The sequence below is a fragment of the Myxocyprinus asiaticus genome, chromosome 11 (genome assembly GCF_019703515.2).
Source record: "Myxocyprinus asiaticus isolate MX2 ecotype Aquarium Trade chromosome 11, UBuf_Myxa_2, whole genome shotgun sequence".
Taxonomy (NCBI): Eukaryota; Metazoa; Chordata; class Actinopteri; order Cypriniformes; family Catostomidae; genus Myxocyprinus; species Myxocyprinus asiaticus.
This window is the reverse complement of record NC_059354.1, coordinates 35627909-35645869: the sequence shown is the minus strand read 5'-3', so window position 1 is coordinate 35645869 and position 17961 is coordinate 35627909. Positions and strand designations below refer to the sequence as shown.

Sequence of the window (17961 nt, the reverse complement as noted above, 5' to 3'; positions counted from 1 at the left end):
ATAAACTGTTTATACAGTATATTTCATAAATGAAAAATTTCTCATGTGATAAATTTAATCAGAATGAAACCATAATGTACGTAAATAAACTTGTACATATGTAAATAATAAATGTATTCATTTGACAAATGTAGGAGGTTCAAAGCTGTTGCACAGAAATGTAAGTCTATGTGCAGTAATTGTAGAGAATATTATTACATATAAATAAGAATAAATATGAAATTGAGCCTTTTACGGAGTAGCATAGCTTTATTTTTAGATTTTTATTTGTATTATACAACCACTTTATTTCAGAATACATTAACATTATACTGTATACCACATCTGGCTCAGGGAAAAGTGGAAATATGAAATGAACAAATGTAATCATGATATACATGTGAGATAAACAATGCTAGCACCATCATTACAGAATAGAAAGAACATGTGCAACAGTCACTTCAAGTATACTTATGTATTAGTAAGACATTATTGCACAGTTTTTGTTTTTTAGAAAGAATCCCCTATGTCTAAACACTCAGAAAACTGCAAATAAATCTACAATGGTTTAACAAGAATGACAATAAATCCTAACTAGTCATAGTGTTTCTTTCCTTATGACAGAACAGTAAACTGATATTAAACATGCACTTTAAATTTATATGGATCTTATCTGTGGTTTATGCAGGTCAGCAAATCAAACGACATTATAATGAATATCTGAAAACAAACTATTGATTTTCATTCTGTGACAATTTCTTGCCATCCACTTTAGGCACTGTGGATCCTGTACTAGGAGAGGTTGGAGACAAATTCCATTACTGGACCGAGATCTTCGGTAAGTTCCTCTGAGAGTGTCAGTACCGTTGATATTAAGTTGTGTGTTAACTCCGACACCCTGTGAAAATGAGGGCCATTAATTATGCTGAATTGCTTTCATTCTAACAAATGGACTAAACAAAAACCACTCTCACCAGCTCATATAATGTGCTGGCAACTGTGGCTCCAGCTTGGACCCCTGTTCTGTCAAAAGAGACTTCTTCAATGGCTTAAAGTTGGCCTCAATATCCTTTCTTATGATGGATAATGACAAAATGTCTTTCAGAGAGTTTAGGACTTGCTGTAACACAGAATAAAAAGGTTGAATGACAGTGATATTGTTTAAAAGTCTGAATAATAATATTAATTTTCCAGATATTATTACCCATCACAACTGAATAAGTACCACAGGAATAGGCAACAGTATTAAACAGCATTATACAGATTCAAACTTGCTTTACTATGCATTTTACAGAAGAGATCACATGGAGAAAATGAAAGATGTGAATTAGTCAAGTCAAATGAACTCACATAGATTGCTGATAGCTGATGAGCGATGTACTTATGACTGCCCAGATGCTTCACATCTTCGTCTAACTGCTGACTGAGAACTAGCAACTGGTTCAGCTTTCCAATGTGAGGAAAATATGCTGGAATGATGAAACATTTCCAACCAAACATTAGCTGACTAACCCTTAAATGCATTGGTGTTTCGCCAAACATTATTACATTCCTCGTGTCTTCAGTGACTCGGTAAATAAATATATCACAAACAGATCTACAAAATGCCCAGATAGTGTCACATTTTCAAAACATTAAGATATTAAAAAAAATTATAGAACAGAATATATTCTGATATATTTTGATGTTTTATTTTTCATTAATCAAGGAGATGATGCAATAAATATAGAACAGGATTAATTAGTTTCACACTGAAATTTCATGCGATGCAGCTGGCTGTCAAACACATATTGAGTTACACATAACACATAAGCAACACATATGTATTTTCTCAGGCACTTTATAGACACACAACTTACATAACTTCAGTAGTACACCCAAATGTCAATAACCATATCAAACTGTTTATGTGTTACTCTTGCTATAGTTTACTTCCACGTTGCTTCTTCATCAAACAGCACTGTCAAATATAACTCAAATCAATCACTGAAACATCAGCGCCACCTTGAGTAAGAAATCGAAAATGAAAGAAAGACTAACTACCTAACTAACCACTATAATGGCTCCTCATTACAGTGGTTAGTTAGGTAGTTAATCTTTCTTGTGATTATGGCATTACAAATGCAACTGTTAACCAATGAAAGAACTAGAAGAAATGATAGATCTATGGTAAACAAAAGGGCATGTACAACGTAGAATAAATGTCTGGACCATTATAAATTATTAACAAACTCATGTGTACTATTTTAATACATTTCCTGTTCTGATGATGTTTGAGATTAGGAAACAAACTGGCCTGGTTTGGCGTCAGATATTCCTATAACCGAAATGATTCCCAAATCATTAAGCGTCTGGTAAAAGGAAAACAATATCTGTTATGGAGAAGTAAACAAACATATTTACTACAGAAGCATAGTCCCAAATCAGTAAAGTGGTTTTATAAGGTGTTAAGTTAATTTGACTTCCCACAGCTCCTTAAAATACAACAAATCTGTTGAGTACAGTTCAGAGGTTTCTACATGCTCAGATGATCAAATAAATCATATTCATTACAAACATGAAATACGACTACATATCTTAAATATTAATTGTAATTACGTAAAAAAAGACAAACAACTAAAAACTGCATCACGCATGTGATGACCATGTACGTCAGCCACCACCGAAGACCATTTTTGACCCAGGAAAAACCCTGGCATGTATAACATGTAACTGTGCATGCATATGAAATACAATACATTGTATAATAATATAGTAATAATAATAAAAGGTCAACTTTATAGATATTAAATAATCATCAAAATAGGATTTATAGAAATGCAAATAAAACAACACTATTACATATCTTGGGTCTTTAATGACCCTATTCACTTTTGGTAATTAAGCGGTTATAAAATATATATATATATATATATATATATATATATATATATATATATATATATATATATATATATTGGAATAAAGGTATGCATACGCAAAGGGTTAATGTACACAAGGGAAAATAATTGTTAAATTCAAGTTATCCCAATGACTGGTCCCTGACAAGCAAATGGAAATTCAAACTACCAGTAATTGCCATTCTTCCCACTTAGTTTGGTCTCACCATCTGAAGGTGGTCTTTCCAACATGTCAAAAGGGCTGCCATGTATGATATACACTTCCACTCGAGGAAATAGAAAAGATAATCCAACAACATCCAAATAGTCCTAAAGAAATGGAAATAAATGGGAACACATAATCCAAAATATAACTGGGTTATGAAGTACAGTATTCATTTGTTCAGGTTCATTTGTAATTCATTACCTCAAGCTGAGGCACAGGTTTAGAAAGATGTTCAAGGAACTGGTTCATCTGATGTATTATCTCAGCCCCTAATGACACAACACAACTCAGAGGTTGTACACATTTTCTAGTAATTAATTACCAATGGCTTTCCAATGAAAATACTTTCTTTTTTAAATAAACTTACCTTGTCTTTTAAAGCATTCAGACTCCTCAGGACTTGTGTCCATTTTAAGTTGCTCCTGAAACTGTTAAAATAGATTAGATATTTGCCAAGTTGGGTCCAGAAGTCTGAGACCACACTGAAAATCTGAAAGTCAAAATCTAATTTTAACCTGGAAATAAACAAAGTTTGGGTTTATAAAAGAATTATAAAATACGACATATTTAAGATTTGGTACTATTTAGGTCACTATAAATAGCACATTTGTGACATTGACCATGTTAAACAAATCTCAAGATTTCCTTGTATTCACTGAAATACACAAAATGCTCTTTAAAGCATTCTCAGATCATGCAGTGATAATTTGGATCATCTGGTTTTGCAAATATTTGTGGAGTCAATGCCAGCTTGAGTGTCATGAAACCACATACTAAGAAATGTCCATTTTCAATTCAACTTCTCACTCAGATTGTAATGCTGACAATATAATTAGTCATTTATATATATATATATATATATATATATATATATATATATATATATATATATATATATATATATATATATACAGGTGCATCTCAATAAATTAGAATGTCGTGGAAAAGTTCATTTATTTCAGTAATTCAACTCAAATTGTGAAACTCGTGTATTAAATAAATTAAATGCGCACAGACTGAAGTAGTTTAAGTCTTTGGTTCTTTTAATTGTGATGATTTTGGCTCACATTTAACAAAAACCCACCAATTCACTATCTCAAAAAATTAGAATATGGTGACATGCCAATCAGCTAATCAACTCAAAACACCTGCAAAGGTTTCCTGAGCCTTCAAAATGGTCTCTCAGTTTGGTTCACTAGGCTACACAATCATGGGGAAGACTGCTGATCTGACAGTTGTCCAGAAGACAATCACTGACACCCTTCACAAGGAGGGTAAGCCACAAACATTCATTGCCAAAGAAGCTGGCTGTTCACAGAGTGCTGTATCCAAGCATGTTAACAGAAAGTTTAGTGGAAGGAAAAAGTGTGGAAGAAAAAGATGCACAACCAACCGAGAGAACCGCAGCCTTATGAGGATTGTCAAGCAAAATCGATTCAAGAATCTGGGTGAACTTCACAAGGAATGGACTGAGGCTGGGGTCAAGGCATCAAGAGCCACCACACACAGACGTGTCAAGGAATTCGGCTACAGTTGTCGTATTCCTCTTGTTAAGCCACTCCTGAACCACAGACAACGTCAGAGGCGTCTTACCTGGGCTAAGGAGAAGAAGAACTGGACTGTTGCCCAGTGGTCCAAAGTCCTCTTTTCAGATGAGAGCAAGTTTTGTATTTCATTTGGAAACCAAGGTCCTAGAGTCTGGAGGAAGGGTGGAGAAGCTCATAGCCCAAGTTGCTTGAAGTCCAGTGTTAAGTTTCCACAGTCTGTGATGATCTGGGGTGCAATGTCATCGCTGGTGTTGGTCCATTGTGTTTTTTGAAAACCAAAGTCACTGCACCCGTTTACCAAGACATTTTGGAGCACTTCATGCTTCCTTCTGCTGACCAGCTTTTTAAAGATGCTGATTTCATTTTCCAGCAGGATTTGGCACCTGCCCACACTGCCAAAAGCACCAAAAGTTGGTTAAATGACCATGGTGTTGGTGTGCTTGACTGGCCAGCAAACTCACCAGACCTGAACCCCATAGAGAATCTATGGGGTATTGTCAAGAGGAAAATGAGAAACAAGAGACCAAAAAATGCAGATGAGCTGAAGGCCACTGTCAAAGAAACCTGGGCTTCCATACCACCTCGGCAGTGCCACAAACTGATCACCTCCATGCCACGCCAAATTGAGGCAGTAATTAAAGCAAAAGGAGCCCCTACCAAGTATTGAGTACATATACAGTAAATGAACATACTTTCCAGAAGGCCAACAATTCACTAAAAATGTTTTTTTTATTGGTCTTATAATGTATTCTAATTTTTTGAGATGGTGAATTGGTGGGTTTTTGTTAAATGTGAGCCAAAATCATCACAATTAAAAGAACCAAAGACTTAAACTACTTCAGTCTGTGTGCATTGAATTTATTTAATACACGAGTTTCACAATTTGAGTTGAATTACTGAAATAAATGAACTTTTCCACGACATTCTAATTTATTGAGATGCACCTGTATATATATATATATATATATATATATATATATATATATATATATATATATATATATATATATATATATAAGGGATGGGCACGAGTACTCTCACGTGGCAGCAATGATCGATCATGAAAGCAATGATCAATGGTGATCATGCATGATTTGTCTTTTCACTTAATTCGAAATTCAGTGACAATTACCTGACAACTAAACACAAACGTGTCAAAGTGTGAGCTTATTTTTAATTTTGAGATTGATTACGCTGTGATTTTGAGGGGTACACTGATTTTTCAGAGATGTCTCATAACAACCAAACTGATATACGACGCTGCAATGCTATCATTACGATAATAAAAAGATAGTGTATTTAACTGTTTTGAACACCTGTCTCTGCAAAACGTTTGCTAAACACATTTTATTATCATTTAATGTAAGAACTTTGACTCGTTAATGGATATTATTTAATAAAAGTGAATGTTTGTCACTGACTGTAAACCTCCCTGCCCTGGGTGCCGAAATGTTTGCGTGACATAACACACACCTGCATCTCGACAAATGGGAGTTGAAGATTTCCGCACGAGTTTCCAAGTTAGAAGTCTGACATAAAGTGTCATTCCATTGCACTTTCCCCAGTTGAAAGGTGGAAATTCCGACTCTCCGAGTTGAATGGAATGCTTCATGAATCATCACAGCAACAACAATATGGAGCATCGCGGCTTTTCCCACAGGAGCGAACACACCATGGAGCTATACCAATCAGCCACAACATTAAAATCACCTGCCTAATATTGTGTAGGTCCCCCTCATGCTGCCTAAACAGCACCAACCTGCATCTCAGAATAGCATTCTGAGATGATATTCTTCTCACCACAATTGTACAGAGTGATTATCTGAGTTACCGTAGAGTTTAGAGCCCAACCGATATGGGATTTTTGAGACCGATACCAATTTTAGGGGGGGGAAATTCACCGATTACCGATATGGGGGTCGATATAGTTCATTTTCAAGCTGGAATGAAAACAGACCTTTTCCATGTGGATTGTGCACCGATTTTGCACCGATATGACTATGCAAGGGTACTCAGAAGGCTGCTTTCTTACACAAATATTTTTATCAAAGAATATTTGACATTATTATTATACATTGTCAACAAATTCTAGAAATGAACACTGAGAAAATAAAGAATAAATTCCAATAAAATAGTTAACTATCAGTCAGTTGCTGACCATTAAAATAAAGAATAAAAATAAAATAAATAGCTAAATAAACATCAGTAGTACGGTTTAGTATCAGTCAAATGCTGACTATATTAATACTGCCAGTCAGTTATTGGCAGGTTGTAAAACAAGAAGCATTTACACCTGCCGAGACAAGAGATAAACAGTGGCAGTGATGTTACACCATATTCTGCTATACAGGTTCAGGGGATACTTTCAACGGTGGAAAACCAGACTTCTCAATATTACATTTTATAAATGCAGCGACTGGAATTGTTCAGCTGAAGGGGGTACCAAACTGTGAATCCTGAACAAAACCGTTTGGTGAATACATGTTTACACATTAGCTTCCACTCAGCTGACAAGCAATGAAAGTAGCTACGTGGTTAGCTAGTTAGCTATAAGCTCATTGTCACAGAGAGTAAAAGATGGACCAGCATTGCATCTCACCAACAAGGTAACAGTGTAGCATGAAATCAACACTCAATAGACACAATCCACCATTGTCTGCTGAGCTGCAAAAAGATGCTCTGATGTTTACCTTTCAATCTGCTACATTACTTACTGCACTGACAAACTATAGCTGGCTAACAGCAAACAGACATGAGTGACATGGTTGTCAGGGACAGGGTTAATGTTATATTAGTTATATTGAAAAGGGAAAATGATGGGGTCATTGTTTAACAACTTTCCAATATGTATTTCACAAACTAGTTAGCAACTTACCGAGAAGAGACTGCTCAACTCTGCACCGCCTAACTCCGCCCTGTCTGCAGAGCCACCATCAGCTCAGCTCTGTAAACAATGGAGTCGGAGCATGCTCTGCTGGACAAACTACGCTATGACACCAATTCTAAAGCATTGTTTTCTGCATTATATGTTCTGAAAAAAAGTTTTCATATCTGCGCATATCGGTAAAATATACACCGATAACGATATATATAACAAAAGGCTAATATCGGCTAACCGATATATCGGTCGGGCACTAGTAGAGTTTGTCAGTTCGAACCAGTCTGGCCATTCTCTGTTGACCTCTCTCATCAACAAGGCATTTCCATCCACAGAACTGCCGCTCACTGGATGTTTTTTGTTTGGCACCATTCGGAGTAAATTCTAGAGACTGTTGTGTGTGAAAATCCCAGGAGATCAGCAGTTACAGAAATACTCAAACCAGCCCATCTGGCACCAACAATCATGCCATGGTCCAGATCACTGAGATCGGGGGCCTGGGTAGCTCAGGGAGTAAAGACACTGACTACCACCCCTGGAATCGTGAGTTCAAATCCAGGGCATGCTGAGTGACTCCAGCCAGGTCTCCTAAGCAACCAAATTGCTAGGGAGGGTAGAGTCACATGGGGTAACCTCCTCGTGGTCGCTATAATGTGGTTCACTCTCGGTGGGGCGCATGGCGAGTTGGGCGTGGATGCTGTGGAGAATAGCGTGATATGTCTCCGCGGTAACGCTCTCAACAAGCCACATGATAAGATGCGCGGATTGACGGTCTCAGAAGCGGAGGCAACTGAGATTCATCCTCCACCACCCGGACTGAGGCGAGTCAATATGCCACCAGGAGTATCTAGAGCACATTGGGAACTGGGCATTCCAAATTGGGGAGAAAAAAAAAAAAAAGAAAAAATCGTTGAGATCACATTTTTTTCCCCATTCTGATGGTTGATGTGAACAGTAAATTAAGCTCCTGACCCGTATCTGCGTGATTTTATGCACTGCACCGCTGCCACACGATTGGCTGATTAGATAATCACATGAATGATTGTTGGTAATTAAAATATATATATATATATATATATATATATATATATATATATATATATATAATTGTGTGTGTTCAGTGAATGTGTCTCACCTGATGGACCTGAGCTCTGATCAAGAGGTCCAGTTGGCTGCAGAGACACAGCATCTCCAGTGCTACCTGCTCGCTGCTCAGGTGGATGAGCATCAAGGGCTTCTTCACACACACCTCAACTGTAAACATTTAACGATAGAGAAATAAAACATTAAATAAAACCACTCAAAATATTATTTAATTTATTAAAAGGAGTGATTGTGAAAGCGATCGTCATTACCTTTAAAATGTGAACTGTATGAACTGGGTTTACAAAGAGGACCGGTCAGACTCACAGCTGCCATTCTCAACGTAAACACACAAAAAAATCTATATAGGTTTAGTCATCAATTAATAACGTTTGTCAGAGTCTCACTATCAGAAAAGGTATTTCATCCGTCTTCATGTCCTCCTCTGCGTAGTGTTCATTCACACAGCGGCATGAGATGCAACGAAAAGGCGGGGCAGGAGGTCGTTTCAGACACTATAGGTCTAAAAATAATTCTCTCTCGCTTTTTTTTTTTTTTTTTTTTAATTCAAACGCTATTAAAGATTTCAAGTGTCATTATTCGGGTGTAAATTGTACTCTAGGCTGCTGCCGAAACAACGCGTAAACGGTTTTGTGATAAATGGTCAAGCGGTCTTTTGTTACTTTTCTCAGCGTTGGAAAGGATGGACCAATCACAGTCATTTGTGATTAATGGAAAATGCATTTTTAAAAATCATTTATAAATGTTAAATCTTAAAATGTTACTGTCTTATTAGGATGAATTATCTTGTGTTGTAGCATTTCTCATAAGTCAATCTGTAAAAAATCTGCAAGTGTCTATGTACTGTATAATTTCTCATATAAACATTTTATAGTTCCGAATTCTAAAAACAAAAATGGATCATTACAAATGTTAAACAATTGCAATAAAAATATTGCAAAAAACATCAATAATGACAGAACAGCCATAGCTTTTCTCATACTGTTTTCTCAAAAATAGATCTTAATTTTTGTAAACAAATTTTATACAAATAATAAATTACTAATTTCATTTATTAATCAAATCGGAGTTGTTTCTAATGTTTATTAAATAGTAATAAACACAGATAAGAAAAATCTTAGATTTCCTCCATGATTCCAATGCAAATACAATAAAACAGGGCTTATTAGAAAGTTTGCCACTCATATTCAAAGTGAGAGGTATGCTAAGACAAAGTAATGCAATTAAAAAAAAAAAAAAAAAAAAAATTAAATAGTGTGCTGATAAAGAATAAATCCAATACCTACATATTATTGATATCTTGTATTACAAAAAGGACAAGAATTAAGTTTTCTGTAAAGTCTGAAATAAAAATACAGCTGTAGTTCAACATTTTTTCCTATCACAATCCTTTCCTTAAGAAATGCATCTGACAAAAATAAATCAGTTAGCAGAACTATGCTTTAGTCCTGCTTTTGCTTCATTTGTTCATTTACATGCTTCATAACAATACAATAAAAAAAGATCCATCATATTTTTAGCTCCCTTTTATGACAATATAATACACCAGAAAAAGAGTTTATTGGATACAGCACAAAACCTGAAGTCCCTGGACATAGAGGAATAAGGGCTGAATTTATTCACTGATCAGGATGGGGGATGGTTTCCTGATAAGAGACACTGTGTTAAGGTCGTCCACCAGGATTCAGAGTGAGATTAGCCATGAGTTCATGAACAGCTGCAAATATTGTGCACTCCCCTAAAGGAAAAAATGTCACATTAGATTGGACTGTGAAAAACAAAGGACAAAAAGGCTAAAAAAAAAAAAACAGCGACCTAGTATACTGATTGTCATATTAACATAGATAGAGTTCACCTTTTTACTCACTTGTTCCAAAACCGTATAACTTAATTTCTTACGTGGAACACAGGAGACAGGTTGTATGTTAGTCTCCGTCACCATTCACTTTCATTGCATTTTTTTTTTTTACCATACACTGAAAGTAAAGGGTTACTGAAGATGTCTTTCTGCGAAACATCTCCATGTGTGTTCCACAGAAGAAAGTAATTTGGAACAGCATGAAGGTGAGTAAAGGTCAGTGTTCATTTTTGGGTGAACTATGTATAACAATGTTATAAATAGACTCAGGAAACATTGGAAAGTTCAGTATTAATAATTGAACATGATTAATATGTTAACCTGGTCTTGGTGGATGGTGCTCATTGAACCTCCTGAGGATGGAGCTGACCATCAGGGCTGCGGCCCCCGAAGAGCTGTGCTGGCGGGGGATATCGGCCTGTTGTGTCAGTCCAGTGGCCATATCATACACAATGGGCACTATGATGCTGATGGGTTCCTGGGGTACCGGAATCCTTTGGGTCAGCTGGAGCTGTAGAAGAATTATTACAAATAAGGAATCCAGAGTAAATTTAAAACACTGTACTAGTCCTAGGGTACACCTGGATTTGGTTTGTCACTTAGAACCAAACACAAATTTCTGGTTGTTCAATGGACATAATATTAGTTCCAAAAACAAAATGAGATCGAATGAAGAATAATCCCTATAATGCTTATTGAAGTGTTACAGTCAACCCATTTTACTTCCGATTTATAATCCGATTTATTTCAAAGTGAAACAGGACAATGAATAAGAAATGAAAATTAGTTTCAGAGGCAGAGCAAGTAATTACATTTTTATAAAAGTGGGTATAATTTATATATATATACACTATATTGCCAGAAGTATTCGCTCATCTGCCTTTAGACGCATATGAACTTAAGTGACATCCCATTCTTAATCCATAGGGTTTAATATGACGTCGGCCCACCCTTTGCAGCTATAACAGCTTCAACTCTTCTGGGAAGGCTTTCCACAAGGTTTAGGAGTGTGCTTATGGGAATTTTTGACCATTCTTCCAGAAGCGCATTTGTGAGGTTAGACACTGATGTTGGACAAGAAGGCCTGGCTCGCAGTCTTCGCTCTAATTCATCCCAAAGGTGCTCTGTCGGGTTGAGGTCAGGACTCTGTGCAGGCCAGTCAAGTTCTTCCACACCAAACTCGCTCATCCATGTCTTTATGGACCTTGCTTTGTGCACTGGTGTGCAGTCATGTTGGAACAGGAAGGGGCCATCCCCAAACTGTTCCCACAAAGTTGGGAGCATGGAATTGTCCAAGATCTCTTGGTATGCTGAAGCATTCAGAGTTCCTTTCACTGGAACTAAGGGGCCAAGACCAGCTTCTGAAAAACAACCCCACACCATAATCCCCCCTCCACCAAACTTCACAGTTGGCACAATGCAGTCAGACAAGTACCGTTCTCCTGGCAACCTCCAAACCCAGACTCGTCCATCAGATTGCCAGATGGAGAAGCGTGAGTCGTCACTCCAGAGAATGCGTCTCCACTGCTCTAGAGTCCAGTGGCGGCGTGCTTTACACCACTGCATCTGACGCTTTGCATTGCACTTGGTGATGTATGGCTTGGATGCAGCTGCTCGGCCATGGAAACCCATTCCATGAAGCTCTCTACGCACTGTTCTTGAGCTAATCTGAAGGCCACATGAACTTTGGAGGTCTGTAGCGACTGACTGTGCAGAAAGTTGGCGACCTCTGCGCACTATGCACCTCAGCATCCGCTGACCCCGCTCTGTCATTTTACGTGGCCTACCACTTCGTGGCTGAGTTGCTGTCATTCCCAATCGCTTCCACTTTGTTATAATACCACTGACAGTTGACTGTGGAATATTTAGTAGCGAGGAAATTTCACGACTGGACTTGTTGCACAGGTGGCATCCTATCACAGTACCACGCTGGAATTCACTGAGCTCCTGAGAGCGGCCCATTCTTTCACAAATGTTTGTAGAAGCAGTCTGCATGCCTAGGTGCTTCATTTTATACACCTGTGGCCATGGAAGTGATTGGAACACCTGAATTCAATTATTTGGATGGGTGAGCGAATACTTTTGGCAATATAGTGTGTATGTATGTATATATATATATATATATATATATATATACACACACACACACACACACACACACACACACACACACACACACACACACACACACACACACACAGGCAACCAAAAGTTTGAGATAATGTACAGATTTTGCTCTTATGTAAAGAAATTGGTACTTTTATTCACCAAAGTGGCATTCAACTGATCACAATGTACATCCAGGACAATAATAATGTGAAAAATTACTATTTCAATTTAAAAAAAAAAAAAAAAAGTTAAATGTTCTTAAACTACTTCAAAGATTTCTCATCAAAAAATCCTCCACGTGCAGCAATGACAGCTTTGCAGATCCTTGGAATTCTAGCTGTCAGTTTGTCCAGATACTCAGGTGACATTTCACCCCACACTTCCTGTTGCACTTGCCATAGATGTGGCTGTCTTGTCAAGCACTTCTCACGCACCTTACAGTCTAGCTGATCCCACAAAAGCTCAATGCGTTTAAGATCCATAACACTCTTTTCCAATTATCTGTTGTCCAATGTCTGTTTCTTTGCCCACTCTAACATTTTCTTTTTGTTTTTCTGTTTCAAAAGTGTCTTTTTCTTTGCAATTCCTCCCATAAGGCCTGCACCCCTGAGTCTTCTCTTTACTGTTGTACATGAAACTGGTGTTGAGCGGGTAGAATTCAATGAAGCTGTCAGCTGAGGACATGTGAGGTGTTTCTTTCTCAAACTAGAGACTCTGATGTACCTATCCTCTTGTTTAGTTATACATCTGGCCTTCCACATCTCTTTCTGTCCTTGTTAGAGCCAGTTGTCCTTTGTCTTTGAAGACTGTAGTGAACACCTTTGTATGAAATCTTCAGTTTCTTGGCAATTTCAAGCACTGTATAGCCTTCTTTCCTCAAAACAATGAGTTTCTAGAGAAAGCTGTTTTTTTTTTGCCATTTCTGACCTAATATTGACCTTAAGACATGCCAGTCTATTGCATACTGTGACAACTCAAAAACAAACACAAAGACAATGTTAAGCTTCATTTAATGAACAAATAGCTTTCAGCTCTGTTCAAGTGATTTTCTAGTACCAAATTAGCAATTTATCATGATTACTCAAGGATAAGGTGTTTGAGTGATGGCTGTTAGAAATGGGGCCTGTCTAGATTTGATCAAAAATGACTTTTTTCAAACAGAAATGGTGCTGTTTTTTACATCAATAATGTCCTGACTATACTTTGTGATCAGTTGAATGCCACTTTGGTGAATTAAAATACCAATTTCCTTCCGAAACAGCAAAATCTACACATTATTCCAAACTTTTGGCCGCCAGTGTGTGTGTGTGTGTGTGTGTGTGTGTGTGTGTATATATATATATATATATATATATATATATATATATAAAAACACACACATACATATACTGTATATACATATACACACAGAATTTGGTTAATACAGCAATATAGAGCACTTAAAACCTAGTTTCCGTCATTTCAATATAGAGTCCCCGGTGTGTTTCAGGCTTGTTTATAGTAAAAAGTTCCACATTATGCACTAAATCTTGATTTTGGTTGAACAATATTCTACATATGGGATTTTATTCATTTTGGACTCTATGCCTATGTTCGTCATAGTAAGTAAAGACAAAGAAAATGTTTTATCATTCTAGAAATTGATTTTATACATTTTCAACCAATTAATCAGTTATCAGCCTTTTCCACCAACTTAGTTACCGGTTTTGTCAAAATCCACTATTGCTCGACCTTAATTTTCTTGGGTCAAACTTGTAATTTTATTCTTTTGTCCTGAAAATTTAGAAGTGGCTACATTTTCATAATATTCCCAATAATTATTGTGTTTTTGCAAAAACTTCATTCTCATCAGTGACTGAATCACTTACAAAAAAGAGCATCTTGGTTTTGAGCACGACAGCAATGGTTCCTGGAGGGGCAATAGGAGGAGCACTGGGGGGGATGGTCAGACAGAACTGCACATTCCAATTCAGCTGGCCCGCCTGGTCTGGGAACTAGAAGAAAAACCAAGGACTGATCAAGTATCCAAATCTATGCACGCAACACACATAAAAACAAACAAATATAAATTTTTCTTACCAACTCCAATTTCATAATGCGAACACAATCTCTGAGTATGTTGGTGGGAGCCCCCAACAATTTTGTGAAGGCATTTAGTGTGTTGTATTTAAAGGGTGGTCCTGCAACCTATGGTGAACATGAAAGAGAAAATCAACAAATCATTCTTGGAAGTGACAAGATGTTAATGACTAGAACAAAGTTCTTTTTCTTCCAATTTGGAATGCCCAATTCCCAATGTGCTTTTAAGTCCTCGCGATCGCGTAGTGATTCGCCTCAGTCCAGGTGGCAGAGGATGAATACCAGTTGCCTCCACGTCTGAGACCGTCAACCCACGCATCTTATCACGTGGCTTGTTGAGCGTGTTGCCACAGAGACATAGCGCATGTGGAGGCTTCACACCATCCACCGTGGGCCCCACCGAGAACAAACCACATTATAGCGATCACGAGGAGGTTACCCCATGTGACTCTACCCTCCCTAGCAACCGGGCCAATTTGGTTGCTTAGGAGACCTGGCTGGAGTCACTCAGCACGCCCTGGGATTCGAACTAGTGAATTCTAGGTGTGGTAGCCAGCGTCTTTACCACTGAGCTACCCAGGCCCCCTAGAATCAAGTTCTGATGCAAAGAGTTCATGTCCTACCCTGGTCTCAAAGAACTTCTCCAGGACCTGCAGCTCCTCCTGCGACCAGGGTCCAGTGTTTTCCGGCGTGACTTTTAACTGTAGTGTCTGGTAGGATTTGGGGTTCAGAGAAACCCTACACTTTAGCACTTCTGTCTTAAACATGATGACACCTGGTTCATTGGAGTTCACAATAGTGAGCTGTGGAGAGAATGTTGTCGGTTAAAATACAATTACAGCGTACGAGCAAAATCACATTATTCCGATGATACTAAGTGTATATGGGGATTATTATATGTTATATCATAGGACAGTTTATGACTAACATTGGGTTCTAATTGAATGATTCTCTGTAGGTGTCGCCTCATGATGACCGAGCCCAGAAAGCGCTCCAGAGGTGAGCACAGGTAGCTGCCCGCTAGCCCTGGCACTGGGCACGGCATGGGTGAAGGCAGCAGCAGCACATGCAATTTGCTGTGGGTGAGGATGGTAGGAATGGAGGCAGCCCAGGACCGTTGAGGCAGTTTACGGGGAGGAGGCATATTTGTTGGCATGGCCTGGGAATCTGCACACACATACAAAGATTGACTGAACTAACCCAGCTACCACATATTGCTTAAAGGAATTGTTCCAAAAATTACAATTCTGTCATCATTTACATCAAATCTAGCAGGATCATTTTTTTTGTCAAGAACATGTCTGGTTAATTTTATTCTACTTAAAAATCAATATAGAAATAAAATTTTGCAACAGAAAATGTGTGTGTAATATATTATATATATATAAATACACACACACACACACACACATACAAACACACACAGTATATTGTATGTTTTAAGATTAGATTTTTTTGCATTGTGACATTTTCATGATACATTTTTTGCTGTTACATGAAAACTGTATTACTATATTTACTGTTATAAAAAACTATTAATAGTTCAGATTAGATACATTATTTCTCTAATGTAATATCCTAATGATTTTGAACATGTTATAGATCTGTCTTTAGGCTTACTTGTTCCAGCTCGAGGGGAGTGGGATGCATCTGGAATGGGTGAGTGCAAAGAAGGGTTGCCTGGTGACATGCCAGGGATCCGAGCCCCAGGGGAGGGTCCAGAAACCTGTGGGGAGCCTGGCCAGGTGCCAACCCTCGGGCTGACGGACACCATTGTGTATGGTGAACTGGGGTCAAGAGTTCCTGCAATACAGATTAAAGATATTTAGACCATAATTCATCATCTTGATGTTTGCTCTAGAAACATTATCTTGGTTACACAATGGGTTTGTGTGCCCATCTACATGGTGCAAGCCATGAGCTATCTTCATTGGGCACCTTGAGAAAAGTCAGCCCAAAAAGATAACTCATAGCTCTCCGATCTCATTTGCACATCCTCAAAATTGGTGCATTGGCAGGTTTTTGCGTCAACACCAATGGTTCATGCACGTGAACATTTCAAACATTTTCTTTCGTGTTCCACAGGGGGAAAAAAAATCAATAAATCAGACAGGTTTGAAATGATGTATGAGTGGGTAATGCTAAATGAGCACCAACCTACTGATGTACAGGTGTTCAAAATAATTATTTTAATTAGCTTTTTGTGAAAATCTATTGTGGTCTGTAAAACTGAAAGTGTCAGTCTCTCGATGAATTTAACTGTGTTTGGATATTTTGCTGTAAAGGAAAGATCCGAACATGAAACAGATAATCTACAGCGGAAACACCAAAACTGACATTTCTCAGTGGCAGTGCACTCCGAGCCTCTTCTATAAGGTCGTACTAAACCGCAGTTATACTATCCATCTCAGTCACACTGGATCTCTCTTGCTTGTTTGGTGCAGATTCAGTCACTACCCAATTATGACATCATAATACTTCTGAATACTGAATCATGGCATGTATCACTTTGGTATATGCATAATTTTTTTAGGTAGTTTGCGATTCCCAGTCCTATTTTACATACATGCAAATATAAGGTAAATATGTGTCATCTTTAGGAATTGATAGATCAATCAAATCACTCATTAAACATTAAAGGGGTCATGTCTTGGATTTTCTGTTTTATTCCTTGAGGTTCACTTAAGATGTTAGAAAAGTTTTCCTGCACAAAAAAGTCATAATGTAGTTTTACATTACCTTTTTCTACTCTATGTTTAGCCCTACCCGTAATATAGCTTTAAGACACGCCCACTGTTCTGGTTGGCGAACATCTTTGCAAAGCAAACACCCTCCCGCCAGTACACAGTGGAACTCTATTTTCCAAAAATAAAACAATGAAAACATGCAAGCGATTTACAAAATCCACTAAATGTACTGACTCCAGACAATCATTGATAGCTATACAGTATGTCCCAATATGTGTGAAACGCACAAATTACAACAGTTGTTCGACTGAATAACTGAAAACTGAACAAAGTCGGCACAAATTTGCAGGGTATTCTCATTTAGTTAAGCCCCCTGAAATCGTGCAACCCTTCAATTTTAAAGATAATATTTGCTACTATAACAACAATTCCAACGATTCAGTGGGATATATTGTTAATTGTTTTATTTTGTATGGAAAAATTTTCATCCATAAGCAAAAGTTTTCTAACTTTCAGCGTACTCTCTCGCATTTTTCAAATCTCTTAATTTTACTAAAAACAAGAAAAGTGAGAGATTCCTGAAACACTATGAGATATGTTTTGGTTACACCAATG

General features: G+C 37.6%; 2 protein-coding genes across 6 annotated transcripts in view; both read right to left on the bottom strand.

The window, feature by feature from the left end:
• Positions 1-239: 239 nt before the first annotated feature.
• On the bottom strand, positions 240-9474 carry si:ch211-218d20.15 (uncharacterized). Its single transcript, XM_051710516.1, has 8 exons — positions 8865-9474; positions 8645-8763; positions 3452-3512; positions 3286-3353; positions 3086-3188; positions 1330-1448; positions 954-1099; positions 240-877 (listed from the first exon to the last, which is right to left on the bottom strand). The coding sequence occupies exons 1-8, from the start codon at positions 8926-8928 to the stop codon at positions 772-774; spliced, it is 786 nt and encodes a 261-aa protein (XP_051566476.1). The 5' UTR covers positions 8929-9474; the 3' UTR covers positions 240-771.
• Positions 9475-10147: 673 nt separating this feature from the next.
• The window catches only part of LOC127448174 (mediator of RNA polymerase II transcription subunit 14-like), a 28231-nt gene continuing 20417 nt past the window's right edge, over positions 10148-17961 (bottom strand). For all 5 annotated transcript variants that reach the window (XM_051710511.1, XM_051710512.1, XM_051710513.1 and 2 more), the window contains 7 exons: positions 16280-16462; positions 15588-15826; positions 15283-15462; positions 14660-14767; positions 14449-14574; positions 10793-10982; positions 10148-10351 (listed from right to left, as the gene is read on the bottom strand). In XM_051710511.1, coding sequence (XP_051566471.1) covers positions 10278-10351; positions 10793-10982; positions 14449-14574; positions 14660-14767; positions 15283-15462; positions 15588-15826; positions 16280-16462 — 1100 coding nt within the window. In that variant the 3' untranslated portion in view covers positions 10148-10277. The remainder of the gene's footprint in view (positions 10352-10792; positions 10983-14448; positions 14575-14659; positions 14768-15282; positions 15463-15587; positions 15827-16279; positions 16463-17961) is intronic.

Bases quoted from the DNA above. Each gene is read 5' to 3' on its own strand.
- si:ch211-218d20.15 (XM_051710516.1), bottom strand. From the start codon at position 8,928: ATGGCAGCTGTGAGTCTGACCGGTCCTCTTTGTAAACCCAGTTCATAC. The intron at 3,189-3,285 runs GTAATGAATTAC...CCATTTCTTTAG, and splicing joins AACCTGTGCCTCAGCTTGAG to GACTATTTGGATGTTGTTGG. The intron at 1,449-3,085 runs GTGAGACCAAAC...TCATCATTCCAG, and splicing joins GGAAAGACCACCTTCAGATG to CATATTTTCCTCACATTGGA.